Here is a 21,717-nt window from a genome sequence, read left to right as displayed (position 1 = left end):
GTCTGAAAGGATAAATTAATCCATAATACCACAACTACCCTCCAATGTTTTCTTCCCACGTGTCATATTTGCTCTAGAATCTAGATCGTTCTGGAGCGAGAACTCGTAACTCGCCGTGTTAATCCGAAATTCCGAATTCAGTCTAAAGGAAATTCCCGCCATCTCTCATTCTCTCACGGTATAAACCCTTTTAAGGGCATTTCTTTTGTAAAAGCTGTTGTGTTCTTTAGAAGTAATGGAAGGAAAACCATGGTAGTTGAGAAAACTCAGAGCAGAACATTGAAGAGGAAGCCACTCTCTGATTGCAGTAACGTAATTCAGGCTCGTATCCCGTCTTCTCATAGTAAACCTAGCGAGGTTTCTCTCAGTATAAAAGAATCAGATGTGAGTTCGCTCAAGCATGATTCAAGTGTCGGATCCCACAATGTCGAAAACCCTAGTGTTGAACCTCAACCTTCTACTCCTACTAATCAAAGATCCTTGGCGGTTTCTGGTAAGTTGAAATTCTGTATACTACTGCTTTCAATCGTTTGGGGGTTTCGTAGCTGTTCAGTCTTCTCAGATCTGTAATTCAGAACTTGTACCCTATGGGTTTTCTGGGGTGGGTTCGTGATTTCATGCTGTGAATGTGATTATTTCCTGTAAGCATCGAATTAATTGTTTTGTTCTTCTGGAAAAGATTTCGGGGATTACCTGAACTGAGAAAACCTGTAGCTCAACGATTTTCACCTTGAATTATGGTTTTGGTCTGCATATCTTTCTTTTTATTTTATTTGTTGGTTGTTTCGCTCGTTTAGGCACCGCCGATCGAGAGAATTCTGGTATAGTTTCAACCTACAGTCGAAAGCGGAAGGTAGAGACACGGAAGGATAAGGGGAAAGAAGTTGCTCATAAGATGTCGGTCAGTTGCCCTCCTGTGGTGAGAGTCAGGGACCTCGGGTACGTCCATTAACACCAGTTATATCTTCTGATTGTTATTTTTTTTCCCTATGGAATATTTCAGTTATCCATGGTTAATGTACTGTCGTATCCTTACTGTCTATGTTTGATGCTTTGTGTATTTGTACATATTTCTTTTGATACATATGATCTTTGTCCTTCTGTCACTTTGTTTAGGTAGAACGCTTATGGATGTTTAATTTCTCGAATAGATCAATGTAAACCAACTTGGCTTGTTGATTTAGATGACTTCAATCCTCTTCCAATCAATTTGCTGTATTACAGTCTACCCACAAATGTGGAAACATTTCACAGTCCCATTGCTGTTAAAAATATCAATTGGGCAGTCTAACTATAGTTAATTATCCTTCCTCAAAGAATAACTTTAGTAGATAATTAGCAGGCATATTAATGGGGGGGAATGGATAAAAGAAGATAGGGGAAAGAAGGGAAAAAGAAGAGGGGGGGGAAATCAGAAGAATTAGTCTTGAAGAAGAGGAAGAGAGGGAACACCATAAGAAGAAAAGAAGAAGAAGAAAAAAAAAGGAGAGAAGGGGGGGGGCGCCAAAAACAAAGCCAAGCTCAATTCATATTCTTCCACCAATAAGCTGATTACAAGTGTTTAAATACAAAACAAACATACTTGATACCAGACCATAGGACCTTGGATTTAAAACTAACAAAGACGACCACAATGACTCTTAGGAATTTAAAACTAACAAAACTATCCTAGATATCCTACCCAAATAAAAAACTTTGATTACAGATTATCCCAATAATAAATAATAAAATCTATTATCTCTAGACTCCCACGAAACAGATCCTATTTTTCTCCTTGCAAGCTGGAGTTTGGGCCCACCAAATTTGAATCTATTTCCATGCAAGCTAGACTTGGGGCCCACCAAATATGAAAAATATCATCTAGGTTACTGTTCACGCTACTGTAGCGTGAACAGTAATTTCTGGTTCTGGTTGTGCTGCATCACATATATTCTCTTATTGCTTGGCAGGGATTTTTTTTATCTTTGTTTTATTCGGGTTCATATTTGCTGGGTCAGTTAAAGATCAGATCTAGGCATATTGACAGTGTTGAACCAATACTTCATTAGTTGGAATAGTGTAATAGTAAGATGTGCGGGTAAACCGTTCAAACCTCCACCCTTTCAAATGAAAATGGAAAGAACTAGTCATAGAATAAGGCAATGATAAATTTTTTAAGATTTTCTCATTTATAGCTTCAGTTTTTCACCTCCGTGTTACATCACAGTTTCCTCTAGTGAAAGCAGAACACCATCTTTTCAAATGTGTAATCAGAATTTGTGCAAGAATAAGAATTTTGAGAATCAAATTCATTTGGGACATAATGGTAAAATTACAATACATTTGGTGGACATAATAGCGCCAAGGTTCTAAATCTCAGTTTTGACCAAGCCCTAATTGGTTTATCATGATCATGACGATTGCATGGTTCTCAGTGTTTGGTGGCCTAAATGTTGGAGGAGGGTAATATCACTGCACTTGGTGCTGTCTAGGCCAGCAAGGTGCCCTTCTGACAAGAGCACCTGGACTTCTATGTGATGCCTTGACAACTATGCTTAACTGAATTCCTTTTTCACTTATACCAAATAATAGATTAACGAAACATGTATCAAGCCTTAAACATCTGGACTACATAATCAATGGTAAATACATCCATGATGGTGCTCAGCTAACCAGCAATTCAGATGAGTAAGATACAATTATTTGTGATATTGTTAAGGTCAAATACGGTAGCACAACAATTGTTAGAACTACAGAAGGCCAAAGTTGTGAAATCCCAATCATTGATTTGACTACACCAAAGTTCAGCTCTCAGTCCTTGCCTCTCTCTTCATGGATTGTCTTACCAATCACATCCAAGATGAGGTACTTTGGTGTATGTTGTTGATATTGTTTTGATAGATGAGATGGTGGAAAGGATTAATGTGAAGCTGAAGTTGTTGAGTGGACTTTGGAGTCAAGTAGAACAAAGACAAAAAATGTGTATGATGTGTAGCTTCAGTCAACTGCGAGAGGTGATGTTGTGGTCAAACAAGAGCATTGAGAGATGCTACAAAGTAGTGTTTTTTATACCTAGGGTCAAATATTGACAATGAGGTAAATATAAAGGATGGTATTTCCCATGGAATTAAAATAAGATGGATGACATAGAGGTGCATCAGGAGTGTTATGTGACAAAAGCATTCCAGTTATAAGTTCAAAGGGAAAATCTACAAGACAATAATAAACTGGCTAGGGCTTATGGGGAGAGTTTTGGGCAGTCGTGAAGAGTAAATAAACAAAGCGAGCTTAATAAAGATGATGATGTTGAAGCAGATGTGTGGAAAGACGAGTAGAGAGTAAATAATGATTGTACTATATCCAGGTTGGGAGTTTCACCAATCCAAGACAAGCTTTATGAGAGCTGTTTGAGGTGGTACGGTGAAGTGGCAAGAAACTATATGCGTGTGATATGGCTTAACCCTAGTGTGACTGCAAAATAGAGTTGTGGAGGACTAGAACTTATGCAGGTGACCAAGGATGGCATTCTTGAGATGCTATGTTGACTCTGTCATTTACGTATTTTCTCTACTAATTTTACACCTTTTAGCCCTCTTATTACTTACTATCTTGACCTCTACAGGTCCATGTAGCCGACGCCATATATTTGGGATAAGGTTTTCGTTGCTGTTGTATTGAGAAGTCATAAAATAAAACCTACAAAGGAACATGCATATATACCGTCAGTTCAAATTCCATTAGAAGAATGACTTACAGCTTCAAATGAAAGAAAGGAACCAAAATTCCTAGAGATATTTATGCGCATTAACATGATATATGTATCTTTGACCCTTTCATCTATTGTAGCTGGGGCGTGTGGTTTCTCTGTTCATCTGACACAAAAACTGGAAAAAACTGAAATACCTACCTCAGAGCCCAGGTCAGGGTACACATCCATGAAGTCCGAGTACCAGATTAGAGTGACCTATAGCTTTTATGAACTTCCTTTTTCCTCTATAAAATTCTTCAATCATTCTCTCATTTTGTTCTGTTTTTTTATTTATTTTATTTTCTGTTTGTGTTTGAATTCTCAGTAATGGGTTGAACTCATGAAAATCTGTACTCAAGAGGACTTTTACTTTTGTTATTAGAGTTTCAAATTTTCAATCATGATTTACATGTCTATTTTGACCTCAGACTTGCATTTGTAAAGATGTCATTTGTGTGTCCATTGTATTCCAAATAGGACTAATCTGAGTGAAGAACATGCTGATGCTGGTCATTCCAAAAGTGTTGGGGCTTCCCATCCAAGAAGCAAAAAGGTTGGTTTTTTCTGATCCTCTAGCAAAATGTCTACTACTTTATTGGCAGGAAGCTAGTGTTTGACTTTCTAAAGACAACTTTAGTATAATCAATATTGGTTCATTAATTTTCCTATCTCTACAAGTTATTTGGTATAAATAAAATATGAACATGATTTTTTTTTTCTTCACCACCCACCTATGGTGAAATTTTCAGATTTATTAGTAAAGCATTCTAGCATGTTTTATGGGGGAATAGACTCCAAACTCTAGTCCCAAGGGGCAAACTCATAAGAATGTTGCTTAAGGGAAGAGAGGGATAAATAAAAGGTGGGGTGGTTTGGTGACGGGCAGGTGTTAGAATATGAGAGTTCTGACCAGACCTCTATAATACAGCTGGCATAAATTGATCAATGCGGTGCAACTGCTTTGGTGAAGTCCAGGTGTTGCCTGGGTGATGCCTTAGTTGGTGTTGCATTGATTCTTCCCCCACCTTGGACTCCTTGCTAACCTAAACACCATGACTACTATGGCAGGATGTGGTCAGGAGGCCAGTGCTTTAGAAAAATGTTGCTCAAGTGGCAAATATAATGACCAATTGTGGGGATTAGGCCTGACTCTTGGCATATCCAATGCATGAGGCTCCCAATTGGCTATGGGGAAGTCTTAGCGTGTAGCCTTCCCTTTGTGGAGAGGCTGTTTCTGAAGACTTCCAATCATCACTTGATCACAATGAGCGACAGTAGGAGGTATTACTGTCTTAGATGCCGAAGTGAAAGAGAGTACTGCTGAATCATTGTAAAGCAATACAAAAGTTAGCAGTCGAGTCGAGCAAGCTTGACATCTGTCTGTTGATTAATAAAAAATTATTTTGTTGCTCGTTACTTTCATATGTTCTGCAAAAAAAAAAAATTTATTGTGGGTTAAAGTTCTAGAATGTCCATATGGAGAATCATGTATTCAGTTTAATGATCTATCAATTTACCTTTTGACATAAAGAGGGAATGACCGGATGATAAATGTTGCAGGACAGTTTGCATAACCATTGTACTCCTTTCAAGTTACATGATTCAGAAATGTTTTTTTTATCTTGATTTTGATTTTTAATCTCGACTGTTTCTTGGGAATTTGTGCTCACAAAGTCTGCTCATACTGTCCACAGAAGAAGCATTTCTCACTTCCACAAGATTTTATTGACCAGCAGAATGCATACTTTGCAGAGATCGATGCATTTGTATTGCCAGAAGAGTTTGAATCAGACAATGATACATAGCAGATTGACGTGAACCAAAATTCCTGTATGATTCTAATGTAGTTTTGGAACAGGGGATTCAGTGAGAAACCTGATTAGTCAATGTAAATTTCGATGCAGTCATAACCATAACGAGCCATGTAGTTCTCTAGGCTGACCACTAGGATGCATAAAATTTTCTGAGTAATGAAACTGTATTTACCAAAAGAAACAAGAAATGATATAACTTTTAATACGCATCTCAAATACAGAGACCTGGTAAGTTGCTCGGTTCTTATCAAGACATGATAACGCATTTTTTTTGCTCATCTTTTGTATGCCTGTAACTTGTGTGTGCAAGCTTGTGTTGGATATGAATCAGAATTCAGCACCTCAAAGATGATTGATGCCTGAAAAAGCCTAAGAAGTGTATCAAAAAAGTTGTCATTATGCTAGCTTCATCATCAATGAGTGATAACATGAACAGTACCTTATTTTCTTAGCAATGTCAATTTGCAGAATCTGCTGATTCTATTTTTTGGACTGATAATTTGGCAGATGGTATAGGTATTCTGTCTTGGAACTGGTAGCAGAGGGAGTAGGGTGGGGACCTATTACATATACCATCAATGGGAGTTTAATCCATGAACCCTTCACTAAGATATGTTGGTTATTGTCATATGAACAACTCTTCAATCAATGGGATTTGGGTGTTTGATTGATAAAAGGTTTGTCAAATGTTCACTCTAGGAGCCCTGCCTGATTGAAGGGTGGGATGACTTTGTAGAGATGGAAAGAAGATGAGACACAAGGCAGCAAGTTCTCCCATAAATAGTCTGGATCACCTTCTCTAATGGTTTTTGACCACATAAACGGGGGTGAGGCCAATTGGGTTCCCATTTTTCATTTATTTTTACTAGTCATTTAGTAGGGGGCTAACTCTATTTATGTGGTCAAAAACCATCAAGGAGAACATCATGCTCGCCGTCGAAGAGGTGATCCAAACTCCTCCCATAAACCAATCTATTTTATTTTTATTTTTTTTAATAAAAGCAAAATATATTACTTAAGAAGAGTTATGTGAGTTACGTATGTGTTCACAAATGAGATTAGTACTCCTGCTAGTGTTGCTTGTAGCTTGTCATGCTAAATTAGTAAAGCTAGTAAGAAGTGTTGGGGGGATTTAAAAGTACAAAAAGATGCTACATATGAGTTTGTCAAGATGTTAAAAAAATCGATGCCATAACCATTGGCCAGGCTTGTCAACATGGTTTGGGTAGTAGGTCTAACGCCTCATTCAAGGAGTGTTGCACCATATTTCCTGTTAAGCGATATCAGTTCCCATCTAGGCACCACCACGGTCTCAAAAGACCTGGCCCCATCTTGAATTAGTAGTACTAGTACACCATTTGAGTTGACATTATCCATAGAGACATTGTATAGACAGTGGGTTGAGGTTTTGTTTTATACAGATGACACTATTTCTTTCCTTCAAAAACAAAATAACAAGTTATTATAAAAATCGAAAAGAATCATCGGTTCATTTTCTTATCTAGCAGTGACTTATGATTCTCTAGTTTGGAGAGGCAGAACTATGTTAAGGCCGGAGGGGCCATGCCTCCCACCCCCTTTTTTTTAAATGTTGATTAGTTTATTTAATTTTTCTTGTGTTTTTTTTTTTCTCACATGTGAAATCTCAATATCCCCCAAAAAAAAAATATTGAGAATAGTTCTTAAAGGTAAAATAATGGGTATAAATATCATTCTTAATTATTACAAAAAAAATGTCCTTTCTAATTAGGCAGACTCCTCAATTCTTATTTACAATCTCATCTCCCTTAGGTTTTCTTCTTTTTTTTTTTGGAGAAAGGTAGCTTTATATTAAAATTTTAAAAAATAAAGGGTTTACAGACGATAGAATTTTTTCCCATTAGCATCATTCCTAATAAGACAGGAAAGAGCTTCAAGGAGATAAAGGGGGTGAAGGTGAAATTCTTGGGTGGATTGCGAGAATCCAGCCAGGAAGTCCGCACAAGAGTTCACTTCACGCACAATATATTCAAAAGAACATGCAACGAAATCCCCAGTCAGCTCATGAATTTGTTGCACAAGATCTACTACATACCATGGAACCCGATAAATCTTCTGTATCATCTTAATAGCTGACTCAAAATCGGATCGTATTTGGACTTTGTTGTGCCCCAAATTGCGAGCTTTCAGTAGGCCAATAGCAATTGCTTTAAGCTCAGCATGAAGGATGTTAAGGCTTGGCATACCACCGGCTATGTCAAAGATTGGTTTGCCAGTATTGTCACGTCCAAGTGTCCCATAGCCTCCACGGCTACATCTCCTCTTTTCTATTCTCTTCTCTTTCTACAAACATGGGTTAAAGAAAATTTTGAAAAAATATCTTCTCCACAATTAGGCATTATCTCTCTTTCTTAATTTATTTACTTTTTTCTCTTTTTTTATTCTTTTTATTTGATTTTTTAGTCTCTCTCTTTTCTTTTATTTTCTTTTTATTTTTGTTATTTGATTTTATATTGTGCCTAAAATATCTATAGTTAGTAAGATAACTAATTACCATTGTTTTGCATGTCCTACCAACAATTTGTGTTTTTTTTTTTGCTTGAATTTACCCATGTTTTGTCAAAAAAAAAATATCATTATTAATAACTTATCTATTTTTGAATGTATGTGGGCCCCTCCATAATATATGTGAGCCTACTGCATACATCTGAATATAGTCAAATATCTCAAATGTGAGACTTCCAGTGGGATCTACAATGTGTGTGAAAAAACGTTAGTGGTGATCCAAATTCTCATTCTTCGGCCCTCCCAATATAAAATTCTGCTTCTGCCTTTGCTAGGTTGATTATCCTACTTGTATGCAGCAATTACAGAAACACTTCGTTTGTACCCTGTTGTCCCAAAGGTTTGTGGCCAAATACCAGTGATTCAACTCTTACTTTGCTAACAATGAATATATACATCACTGGTATTCAGACACTTTAAGGGAAGGAAATCACACAGCAGATTTCCTAGCATTTCAAGATGCCAAAGCTCAAGTAGCATTTTACATCCCCTCCCCCCTTTCATAACTGGAGTTTGTTGTTTGATAGTTTAGGTTGTGATAAGAAATGTGATAAGAAAAAAAATTTATTGCTATTCAAAGATGAAATTAAACAACCAGATAAAGCATTTACCTTGAACCTGCTGAAATGAATTGTCGAACTCTTTTGGGATTTGACAACAACCACTTGAAATTGGATGAACAATAGATAAGCAAAACTTGAAGATATTGCATCAATGGCTTCAGACATGAGTTGTCTCACTTCTTGGCTTCTCAAACAATCAATACTTTTGAAGAACTATATTCAAAAACAAACGATCTGCAAGCCCAGAGTTTTAAAAAGAAAGGGAAGAACGAAGAGTGTATGGCTGGAATGTCTGCTACGATTGCAATGGCGGAGACGATCAAAAACCTACCTTGCTGAAAGTGTAGGCAAAAGGAAAATAAAATTTGAAAATCAACGAGAAGATTTGTCAAACTCGGAAAATACAATTTGAAGATTAGGAAGAAGATTTGTGAAACTCTAGGCTTAAAACACAGTTTTCAAAGAGACGTTAGTCCCTTCCTCTAAACTCCCACGAGAATCCAATTGAGTGGAGGTTTCCACTATCATCGTTCAGCTAAGGGATTCTCATGACCGCTCTACTACCACCTTCCCTTATCTTGGAATGTCCCTGAAATTTTCTGATCTTAAAACATCAGCTTCGTTATGATGGAAATGGAATCAATTGAAGAAACAGATCGAAATAGCTAAGTTGTTCCTTTTTATGTCAGGAAATTGAGAGAAATGGTATCAGTAGGGTGTCTGTAAACAGTCACATCTAGTGTCATCAAACAGCAGAAGCATACCTCCCACCCAGTAAGATACAAGATACACTGCAACCAGAGAAATTTCCAGATATCATTTAAACCTGGAAACTGACATTCGAGGGAAATTCTAACCCCAAAAGGATTAAAATAATAATAATAAATTAAAAAATTCCAAAAAATGTTGACAACATAAAAATTCTCCAATCTTAAGTCATTATTTCCACATTCATGATGCAACACCAGGGGGCAACCAGGGGGAACCAAGCAAATCACTAATCAGAAGCTGGATCTGTTCTGCTGATTCAAGGATTTAAACCAAAAAAGTATAGAACCAGCAAATCGAAATACAAATAATGATGTAAAACAGGATTAGAATATAAAATAATGATGTAAAACAGGATTAGAATATAAACCAGAATTAGAAAATAGTAAAACTGAAAGAGAATAAAGATTTTCCTCTGAAATCAGTCTGTGCAGCATTATCCACCAACATGCTGTCAGTATTCCATCATAAGCAAAATCGCATGAAAATGCCACAGGATTCTCTCTTTTTAATCCGATTAGTTCCTCGAATCTATAAAAATGAGGAGTTCACTTGTGTCCTAGAATCAAATCTGTCCTATTAGACTATTACAACTTACGAGCATCCCCCTCAAACGCAGCCCAACAATGTTTAGAATAGGCAAATCTCAACACTCTGAAGCAGGGATATAAGCTTTTCCTGAGTTACCTTCACCAGGACAACAATAGAAAATAACAGAGCCCAGGATTGTCAATAGATTATCTGCTAAAAAATTTTTTAACTGGTTTCCAACTTATCTTTAAACATCTCCTGATATGCGCTTAGTCTATCCCACGATACACAGTCCAACCAATTCAGAGACCAGAATAGATATATTACGAACCATCAGAATCTTCCTCTAGGCTCAATCATCATTTGAATAAGGAAAAGAACTGAAGTACAGGATTTTTTTTATTGGAAGAACAGAGCTGACTAGTACATATAGTCATACACATATCTAGTTATACATGTGTATATAGATGTGTTTTTCGCATTCAAATGCATAAACAGAGTGTCTCTGTTTACATCCTACACCCCCCCCCCCCAAAAAAAAAAAAAAAAAAAAAAAACCCTTGAAAAAAATTTGTGTAAACATGGACACCAAACTAAGGTCAATCTTCAGGGCATTGTATTACTCCCCTCACTCCCTCTTCAGACACCCCAAACTAATGTCAGACAAACTTTCCTGTTCAGATAAAATGAAATCTATGACCACCTAGCAACCCTCTTCAAACATCACAAACTGAGGGTCAGGCACCAACACTGTCTATGTTTATGCTGTATAGGGTAACTATAGTTTCCTGTTCGGGTAAGAATAAAACCTAAGGGTCACGCATAACCCGAAAGCCTTGTTTGTCTTTCAGCAAACACAAATCTTCCAACTCCTAGCTCATACCTCAAAGATCTACATCAGGATCTAAAACAAGAGCATCCCAGAGATAGTCTGATAACCTAAGCAACTCTCATTGATAAAGGTCACACACTAGTAGGAAGACAATGTAACTGGTTCTATCTGTTAACACATGACTCTGATAGATGCAATGATTCAAAGTCAGTTAAATAAGACAATTTAACTAGTTCTATGCATCAACAAGACCTTGACAGATGCAATGATTCAAAGCCAGTTAATAAGCAGTTGCTACTTCCCCTCTCTGCAAAGGCAACCTTGCTACAGGCCTTTTTCTCCCCAAATAATATTAAGGTCATTGTATTCCTATTCATCATCCAATCTTGAAGTCTCATTGACCTAACCTGAGACAAAGAACATCAAGCACTAGAATTCATGTCTCAACATTAAAAGGAATATACATCACAATAAAAAGTGCATTTAAAAAAAATATATATAAAAGAATTACTACCATTTTCCACAACTATACTGAATAATTCTTATGAACACTAAAATATAAAAGGCAAATCACCCAATTCTCGAAAGGGGAAATTTTTCACTTCCATTTGGATACATATAGAGAGAGATTGAATTAAGTGCGCTAACCTGAAATTTATGATTGACTCAAAATTGCCTTAAAACTATAAATAAATAAAAAAAAGACAAGTCGACGAATTGTTTTACAGAAAACAATTGCTGTATCACTGCCCCAATCCCATCCAATTCATCAAGAACCCCAAGCCACAAACGGAGACTGCCTACACAGGAACGTATCTTTTGAAAACTTGCTTGCCTGCAACTGCAATTCCTGCAGCCAAACCTCCAACTGCCCCAGCAACAGCAGCAGACCTTGGCCCATAAGCCGCCTTGTAGAGAGCTCCAGTACCCAACCCAGCTAAAACACTGTTCAGCATATCATCGGTGTCCCTAAAATGAATAAGCCCACTTTCCAACCCAGCAAAGATCAGACCCACAACACCCAAGGAATTCCCAAACCTTCTTCCAGTCTGCCCACCTGAATTCAAAACCCTATTGATCCTGAGCTTCATAGAATCACCAGGCTCAGCAGCTTTGATCCCCTCAACAGACCCTTTTGCAGCTCCAACGATGGCCCCAGTTAGATATCCAGAACCCGTATAATATTGTAGATTCTCACCCCATGAACGGCGTTGAATGGCAGCTTCTTCGTCGAAAAGGTATTCAGGAGAAGCAGGGAGGTGATAGAGGTTCTGAACAGGGATATGGAAATCCTGGTAAGGATGGTATAAACGGGTTTTTTTATCAGATTCACTGGGGCGATCAGCCATCGAAACTAGAGTTTTAGAGTCTGCTTGAATGAAATTTGATCCGGAAAAATGGGGTTTCCGGCAACGGCTTTCGGGGTTTGCAGGGTTTGAAACTTGGACGATCTCGAAAACCCTTGCTAGGGTTTAAGGTGGAAGCCAGATTCTTGGAGGAAGGAAAGGGAGATGGTGGGACCAATAAAGGAGACAACGACATCACGTGTTGAATACCATCCGTTAGATTGGCATTATTCTTCGTGATGCAATGTTGGCTTCAGATACAGCGGCGGGACCCATTTGGAAGCTTGTGCTATATGTCTTCGAATATGCTATTCCTGAACGTTCTGACCAAGATATTCGTAAAGGAGATTCCGTGATCCTCTTAACTCTTAAGCAATTCTTTTCTTGTATTTCGCATCCTTCCCCTTCCTACTCATAAGTCCTATACAAAAAAAAAAAGTCCTATACCGAAAACAAAAAAAAACTAAACTTTAGGCAAGGGCGTTTGCAGGGAGTCCAGATCACTCCCCCATAGGGAGAATTTCACCGGTTCGCCCTCTGGCATACCCGGTAAATCGGCCGAAATTTTTGTAAAATATCAGTTCGATCCCCCATTTCAAGGGATATCTTAAGTTATTTTCGTGCTTAAATTTGATGTCTAACCTAATTTGATATCAATATTTAGTAAATTTAAGTTATTTTTTTATAAATTCTTCTATGTAAATTATCTTTTCTATTCTAAAACTTAAATCATTTGGGCATAATTTGAAAGATTACCCATTGACCTTAAAAATTTCTTTTATAATTTAAATTATTTTCATAAATTCTTTCATATTAACTTTTTTTTAAACCCCTCTATAATAAAAAAAAAAAAAAAACCCAAACAACCGCCCCCCCCGGGGGGCCCCCCCCCCCCCCCCCCCACCACCCCCACACCACCCCCCCCACCCCCCCCCCCCCCCCCCCCCCCCCCCCCCCCCCCCCCCCCCCCCCCCCCCCCCCCCCCCCCCCCCCCCCCCCCCCCCCCCCCCCCCCCCCCAAAAAAAAAAAAAAAAAAAAAAAAAAAAAAAAAAAAAAATATACTTTTCATTAACCACATTTGACTCTTTTGAGGTCTAAATCAGTAGGATATAATTGATAAGATTGTAAGTTGATTTTGAAGATTTTGCTACAAAATATCCTTTTAATTTGAATTATTTTCATAAATTATTTTATGTAGATTTTCCTTCCTTATCACATTTGGCATATTACCTTTTGAGGCTTGTATTATTGGAACAAAATTAGTAAAATTGATAATTGACCTTAAAGATTTAGATATAGAATCATGAGAGAAATAACCTAAAAATGCGAGAAATTGTTAAAAATGTATAAAAAAAAAACAATATTTTAGTGATAAAAAGATTAATATGGTGTTAATTTGCAAAATATTGTCTAAATTTCTATGCTAATTTGTCCCTAATTTCGCTTACTACCAAATTCAGCGATATGCTTTTCTATGGGTAGTAACTCAATTGAATCTCATGTGAATCCTCACCCTATTATTTAGGCTGTGTTTGTTTGTTGGAATAAAGATGGGGTAAGAAAATTTTTGAAAAAAGTGTAGATTTTTTACTTTTTTTCCTTAAATCTCAAAATGGTAGATTGTTTGGTTGCTTGGGGTGAAAAAGTGAAAGACAAGTTTCCTTGAATCAAAAAAATTTGTCTGGTGATGTGACAGGCTGACAGCCCAACTTTTTCATCCCATATATTTAGTGAGACTTTATGGAAAAGTTAGAAAAAGTAAAAAGTATGACCACCACTATCACTTTTAAATGGTTTTTTTTTTTTTTTTTTTTTTTTTTTTTTGTAGAAAAGTCATTTATTCAAGCGGCATAGCCAAGGAAACGGTTACATAAAGTTCCCACAACCAAGGAGCGGATACGGGCCAAATAGTCGTGCTCGCAACCGACTTGGCCCTCCTTGCTAGGTGATCAGCTATGTGTTGATCTCCCTAGAAACATACATGAAGTGACACTCTTCAAAATAAGAGCTCATATGCTGAATATCTGCTACAATAGGGCTAATTTCTAGAGGAAACGGGCCACGTGGGCCACTTAATAAGGTCAATTTTAAATGCTTACAGAATTGAAATATTTGAAATGCATTGTTGTATGTCACTCTTAGCATTGTCATCTTCTTTGTTTACTATCACTTCTTATTCCTTTTTTCCCTCTTGCGCTTTCTCTTCTTGAAAGGTAAAACCAGAGTTCATGTATCACCAGGAGGTGGGCCGTTAACTACGGGTTAGGGTGTATAATAATACTTAAGAGTCCATGGGCCTATAATGATTATCATTACATGGAGCTAAATAGCTGCAATTCAAAAAGAGATTGATCTGTGGGCCTTTTGACAGTTGATGAGCCTGTGAAGTTTCTACTAGTTAACAAAAGCAACTAACTTAGGCTTGGGTTCTAGACCTGGGCTTTGAGTCATGTGTGCAGTCCACTTCGGCCCAATCCGATGGTTATTTCAAATGCCACTAGCCCATTGGGCCTGGTTACAATTTTAATGCCCGGTCTACTCCTTTTTGGAAGTTTTCGTCCCATCCATCTATTTTCTTGTAAATTTTCTTAAAAATTTAAATTTTTTGCAAGTCAAACTAGGAAAACCTCTTCTTCTTTTTTTGATATCACTGTCACAGCTAAGTTGCATTCAACCTAAACCTTATATAGTTTGGTATTTCTGTCTCTTTTTGAGACCTCTCATTACGGCTGAAATCTCTGTCTCATAATTAGTACTGAATTCAATTGTACACAAAAGTGATCTACGTCTTTAGTTGTAGACTTACGAATCAATCATCTCGCACTTCCATTAATTACGTGAGTTCTCAATTGTGACGCCTTCTACGTCCAATTTATACTCCTTATTTGGCGGATGATTATAGCAAAACCTCCACTGGCAAAGCTGACTTCTCACCATGACATACATGTTCAACCTTTTCCCATAAGAATTAAAATTTTCTACTAAGTAGTTGTCAATATTTCTTTAGCTCTCTCACATTTTACTCAAAATCAAAGTCAGTCAAGCTGAACCCTAGTGCCTCTAGAGGGAAGTTAATTGAGTGGACTGGTTAAGTCATCCCAAAGTGGCTTGAATTGGCAAGAGGGCATGCAGGTCATACTAATCGTTGATGATGCTTGAAATTTTGTAGATTCTTCAGCTGGCAAGGTTGATAGACTTCTCTTTTCTTTAACGTATACGTGCAGCACAAGAAAAAGCTTATAATGATTTTTAAATATTAAACTCAATGCTAATTAGGATCAAGTGCTAATCTTTAGAGTTCAACTAAGACTAATTCTTTGTACCCTAATAGCCATATTTTCAACAATTTGGACTCAACTGCTCCAGCTTCTAGACCTTTAACTGAATCAAACTCAGATTTTGTTTTGTGTCGTGGAAAATGTTGATATGATATATTGGGGTGACCTTGTTGTTTGTGGCTAGGTCATATTATTCAAACTATGTAGCAAAATTTCTAGCCTGGAAGACTCTCACGGTTTTGTGTCTGTCGGAGTGGCTATATTCATCTAAGTAGTTATTAAAGCATTGTTCGGCCACGTGTGATGTACGTTCTCAATAATACTCTTGATTACTAGGAAAAAAAAGACTAAACCATATTATTCTATTGATAGAAGTAGAGTCAGGACTTAACATTAGGGGACCAAATACTAATATTTTACACGTGAAAAGAGGATAAAAAAAAGCCTCTCTAAGAAAATTTCAAAAAATTACAGAAAAGAGAGAGGGGCACAGCCCCATGGCCTTGGAATTGGAGAAACTTTGTCACTATTGATTGAGTCAAAATGTTTTAGGGAATGAAAGCCTTAAAATGTGGGTGCCAACCAAACAAGAACCCATAAGTTTTAATCCATTTATAAAGCATTGAAAGTATTATTGATTGCAAGCTGTTTTGGCATGACATGCAAGTCAAGGTTAAAAAAGAAGGCTTGCATGAAATTTGGATGGACATCTAGAAACTTTCACGTCTCATTTCTTGCTTTAATTAGTGTTTGTGTTGAAATTTCTCTATCTATCACGAAGTAGTTCTAGAGAGTTTTTATTCTCCAAGCTCTCACCTTTCTATCGTTGCCTAAACTCATTGACTTCTAGCACTGTGGGAAATGATTCTCTTTTTTGCCCGTATTCTTCTATTTCCAAGTGAATCATTCATTCCTTAAATAGTACCGGGTTTATTTGAAATCTCTATCAAAAGAATTCTGAAAAATATACAACTTGATAATTGAAACTACTTTGAGAGAAAAAAAAATAGAGAATTAATTGTAAAAAATACTGGCCTGTATGCTTTTTTTTTTTGAAATTGTTTTAAATCAATCAACCATGTGATTAATTAATCATATATTGCTATTCAAAAGATTCATACCAGACTTTGTAATTTTGAATTTTAGAGTCAGCATCAATTGCGGGAAAATGCATAGGCATTGGACCAACCTTCTTATGGTATTAATTAGTATGTGTTGAGTTTACTTTCTTAGTTAAAGTGGTCATGTAGTTCCTTCTAGATTTTCAATCTATCATTTTCTTTGCAGATTTTCAACAAAATACACTGCAAATCTTGGATTAGGCACAATATGTTCCAAATAATGAAAGCTTTTAGACTTTGGATTTGTTCACATATCATTGGATATCTATACTTGATAGTTTTGAAAAAAAAATTAGTATGATTCGGAAGCTGTAAGGTAGTTTATGTTAATAGATTGGTATTTCTACAAGAGAGTGTGTCCAATTATTACATGAGAATCAATGAGAGTTTGCGAATTAGCATCATGAGGATAAAATTTAAACACCTCGTGTAACATATATATGGGGTTGTCTTTTCAATTCTTTATATTTTCATCTTTCGCTATTTAGACCTCATGCTGTGATTAACTAGGATCATATCATATAAACAACAAAGAAACAGGAAGACATCTAAGTAAACAAGTTAAGTTAGAGTGTTGGGAAGAATCACATACTTTTATTAAAAAGATAAGTCTTTCAATTCTTTTAATACACTTTTGTAGCTATGTAACAACTCAATTTATGCTTTAAATTGATTAAAATTTTTGTGTTCCATCTTGCAAGCATTGCCATCATGCATGGAGCATACCAGACAAAAGCATATCTCACAAGTCAATTTTGATTGATATTTGAATAAGTGACAACATCTCTAGAAAAGTCTCTATCACATTATGAGAGAAATGGAGAGCAAAGTGGTCCTATAATGTCTATTCTTTTCAAACTCTTCAAAATCGGTGGTGAAGAGAAACTTTTTCCAAAGATTTATAACCACACATTTTTTGTCAAAATTAGATTTCATCAAAAAAATTTGAACATTTATCTTTAAAGAAAGAAAACCACAGCTACTAATGATAGTTTATATTGAAATGGTCAATAACATAAACCAAACAAGAAGAATAGTCCTTTATAAGATCATTTCATGTGTAAGGTCTAATATGAGAGCACATGAAGGTATCAAAAGGACTATCGTTTTCAATATCTACGGGGATAAGTGATCATTTTTGTTCCTATAAGGCCCGACAAATGCGAATTCCCCCTCCCTCCTAAAGATTTTCTTCAAGAACTAAATACATAAACAAAAGATCATTATAAATTATAGATTCATTTGATCATTGATTGTCAATTTTCCGGTTGTATCCAACTAGAGTCCAACTGCAACCTTAGAAAATCAGTGACAATGAATCCTCCATTGAGTTTCCTAATATATATGCTGACCTAGTTACTAAGAAAATTCATAACCATTTTAAAAATTCCAGAGATAATATGTGACAATATGAGAAAACCAGAAGAAGATTCAAATGGAGCTAAATGGTAAAGAAACTTAACTTTCAAGTCTCAAAACCACTTAAAATCCCTAGTTTATTAGAACAGATAAGCCCAAGCCAGTTAAGCAAAGAAAGTTACAAGAAACAGATAATTTACTGAACCATGATCAATATATTCTAGCTTTCACTTTGGTTGTTGTCGTAATCCTAGTAGTTAATGGCTGTTCACCAAAACAGCACTTACCTAGGTGGATTTCCGACATCATCACATCAACAACAGCAATATTTTTTCCATAGTTGATTGATCAAATTTCTCATTTGAAAATTTTCATCTGAAACTGGGAAAGTTCTAAGTTTTGTCTGTAACTTCTCCAGAAAAAGAAAAAAAAGCCCACCACTGCATGCAAGAAAAATAGTAAGATGACAAAGTTATCTGCTTTAATTTAATGTCTTTTCATTTAGTTTTGGAGGCCGTTTTAATTGACTATATATATTATATTTATATTACTTGATCAGAATATTCTTCCATATTTGCCGGCGTTCACACCCCCCGAAAAGGGTTATAGGCATATAGCATCAAATCATCTAGAAGAATTTCTTGGCCTTTTAGCTTCTTCGGTGATTGAGAGCTGTAATACACTTCATGCAAGAAACCCAGAAAGCCAGTGGAAATTCAAACTCGTTTGTTACGATCGACATAGAGGTCAATTTGTCAATTTGTCGGTTTCAATCAAGGCTATTAGAGCTCAGACAAAGTGGTCCATGCTGAAACCGAGTGAAATCAAATCAAACAGTAAAATCCAAATTGAAATTTATCACTAGCTAGCTATCAATTAAGTTACTGGCTTTATTTCCCTTGGATACTCTCTTATCCATTATTTATCACTAATCAATATCTAAAATCATGCAGATGATTTAACTCTACTTTTAAACCCTTTGATTGTAATGGAAATTTAATAAATTGATCAGTTAACCATCCAAAAGTAGATGGTGATAGACCAATTGCTCTTGGTGTTAAAAGGAGCACCAAGAAAAAGATACAGAAATTAAATGTGAATCATATATCAACCTCGTGTGCTATGTCCATGGACAAAGAAGTAAAATTTTTACTACAAAGAAGAAGAAAATAATGAACATCTAATGACTACAACTGCGTTACAAAAACTCTCACCCTAAAAAAATCTCAAATCTCACAATAATCTTATAGAAAAATATAGTAAAACATTTATAGATTTTAATCGGGTATTGCTGCTTTATCAGAGATCTCACGAATTGGGTCTTTTTTCGATCTCCTACCAGAAATAAGTCAGTAGAAGTCCATTTGATATAATAATTCAAGTCACATCATAACAGTTGGGTTTTTCTTAAGTTCATAATCATTCAGCTCAAGTAAAACCTTAATGGCAACGCATTTCTTGTCTGTGAAGATCGAAACATCTCAAGCAGCAAATTAAGCCGACGTAAGCTTAAAGGAAGCTAGATTTCACAGTTAGGTCCGCACGGTCATGGTCTGTTTTTAATTGGGTTCCTTCACTACTCTAGATTTTTCAACGGTTTGACGTGTAGATAGTAGCAGCAATTAACGCGTTTTTAGATTCATTAGCAATGTGTTGTTATCACTATCTGTCAAGAAGATATGAATATGATTGAAAGGAAATTTTCTCGCTCTTACCCAAAAAAAAAATTCCCATACTCGCTGGAAAGTTGTGAGTATTAGATTGTGGGCCAGAGAAAACAAAGAGTAAAATTAGTGCCGCGGTTAACATTCCACTAGTTATAAATAGAGGGTGTCGAGGAAGAACTTAGCAAGCACTCTTCCTTCGTTTTCCATTCTCTCTGCAAAGAGCAGTAGCTGTTGGGTTTGGATTTCTCAAGCTATAATCATGGCTGGGTCTTCTTCTTCTTCTCCTTCTTCCTCCTGTTTGAAAATCAGTTTCTCTGTAGCTTTTCTTGTTCTCGTTGAAGTGGCTTCTGCTGCTTTATCCTCCACTTACTATAGCAGTTCATGTCCCAATGCTCTCTCCACAATCAAGTCAGCTGTGGACTCTGCGGTTGCTAACGATAGCCGCATGGGCGCTTCCCTGCTTCGTCTTCATTTCCATGATTGCTTTGTCCAAGCAAGTTTCTCTGTCTTTGCTTTATCTAATTTCCAACACAGAAGAAGGATTGCCAATGGTGAGGATTCAGTGTGCTGTCGTACACTTTGTTAAATTTGAGCTGTTGAATTCAACGGCCCAGATTTGCCTGGGTGTATGGCTGCACATCCAGCCATTGGCACCACTGAAGTAAAGCCCGGATTGATAATTATAGGGGTTCAACTTCAGTGCTGTGCATTTATTGCGCAACATTCAAGTCTCCCCTAATTAGAGTTTGGATCCTCTATCCAACACCTCTCACGCTAGCTTCTCTCCACTACAAAATTGGTTGGCCCCACCTTTGAGTATGGACATGATAAAACAAATCAAAGGTGGAATCCCTAGTGGGTCATTTTTGAGGGAGTTGCTTTTGTCCTGTGGCCGTTGGATGGTTGCTACATGGTCAGGGTTTAAATCCTGACAACTCATTGCTTAAAACCACTCAAGTGAAAAGAGACGCAACGAGTGGTTGGGATTTAAATCGGCCCCTGTGGTGACCATCTAACGGCCACATGAAGTCTTGCACATTAATTATGCAGGACCAAAGCAAAACCCCAGTTTTTGTGTGATAGAGAAGCATGCGGGAAGTCTCAGCTGATGGGGAGATGATCCGAACTCTGATAATTAGATTATGAGTTGTAACACGTAGGAACTTAAAAGTCGAGTTTCACAATCAATTGTGTTGGTTTCTTGATCATGTGGAACTAGGGTTTCAAAGGATAAATGTTGACATCAATTGTATATGTGCAGGGTTGTGATGCATCTATACTATTGGATGATACTTCAACCTTCACCGGTGAGAAGACGGCCAACCCAAATAACAATTCAGTCCGAGGTTACGATGTCATTGACACCATCAAATCTAATGTCGAGAAAATCTGTCCGGCGTAGTCTCTTGCGCAGACATTGTCACCGTTGCTGCTCGTGATTCTGTCGTTGCTGTAAGCACCATTCTTCATTTATTATTTATATTATTTTCTCCTTTTCTTGGGGTTAATTTTTGTATTTTGCATGGCATGGGTAATATATTGCAGTTGGGTGGACCTTCATGGACTGTTCTACTAGGGAGAAGAGATTCAACCACAGCAAGTCTGAGCCAAGCAAATACTGACATTCCTGCGCCATCCTTGAATCTTAGTGGGCTTATCTCTGCTTTCTCTAAGAAAGGTTTGAATACAAATGAAATGGTAGCTCTCTCAGGAGCTCACACCATAGGCAAAGCTAGATGCACAAACTTTAGAGATCGTATCTACAATGAGACCAACATTGATTCATCCTATGCAACATCATTGAGGTCCAATTGCCCCAGAAATGGCAGTGACAACAATCTTGCCCCTCTTGACACCACAAGCTCTACTTCTTTTGATAATGCTTACTATACAAACTTGATAAGCAATAAGGGTTTGTTACACTCGGATCAACAGCTCTACAATGGTGGTTCTACGGATTCAAAGGTTACCACCTATAGTACGACTTCTTCCACTTTTTTATCGGATTTCAGCAATGCCATAATAAAGATGGGAAACATCAGTGTTCTCACAGGCACCAGTGGGGAGATAAGAACCAATTGCAGAAAAGTCAACTCATGAGCCTTGATCTTAAGTCAACATTTTCTTGTTTTGTAGTATGCATGGTTTGATGGTTTTCATTGCTAGA

The 21,717-nt window shown here is 36.9% G+C and overlaps 1 protein-coding gene and 2 pseudogenes across 2 annotated transcripts; 2 read left to right on the top strand and 1 right to left on the bottom strand.

Moving 5' to 3' along the window:
• The first annotated feature begins 53 nt into the window (after nucleotides 1-53).
• On the top strand, nucleotides 54-6,311 carry LOC149008106 (uncharacterized). Its single transcript, XM_089165528.1, has 4 exons — nucleotides 54-493; nucleotides 798-939; nucleotides 4,205-4,280; nucleotides 5,422-6,311. Exons 1-4 carry the CDS (start codon nucleotides 250-252, stop codon nucleotides 5,530-5,532), a joined length of 573 nt encoding a protein of 190 aa, XP_089021654.1. The 5' UTR covers nucleotides 54-249; the 3' UTR covers nucleotides 5,533-6,311.
• Nucleotides 6,312-11,359: 5,048 nt separating this feature from the next.
• On the bottom strand, nucleotides 11,360-12,254 carry LOC149008105 (mitochondrial import inner membrane translocase subunit TIM23-1 pseudogene; annotated as a pseudogene).
• Nucleotides 12,255-19,754: 7,500 nt separating this feature from the next.
• On the top strand, nucleotides 19,755-21,717 carry LOC149008104 (cationic peroxidase 1-like; annotated as a pseudogene). The gene is made up of 3 exons (XR_016175023.1): nucleotides 19,755-20,043; nucleotides 20,812-21,002; nucleotides 21,096-21,717. The product of XR_016175023.1 is annotated as a cationic peroxidase 1-like (transcript).

The sequence above is a fragment of the Hakea prostrata genome, chromosome 8, assembly GCF_041222555.1.
Source record: "Hakea prostrata isolate BN-2017 chromosome 8, UWA_Hpros_2, whole genome shotgun sequence".
NCBI lineage: Eukaryota > Viridiplantae > Streptophyta > Magnoliopsida > Proteales > Proteaceae > Hakea > Hakea prostrata.
The sequence above is the reverse complement of the archived record's forward strand: the minus strand, read 5'-3'. Positions and strand labels throughout refer to the sequence as shown.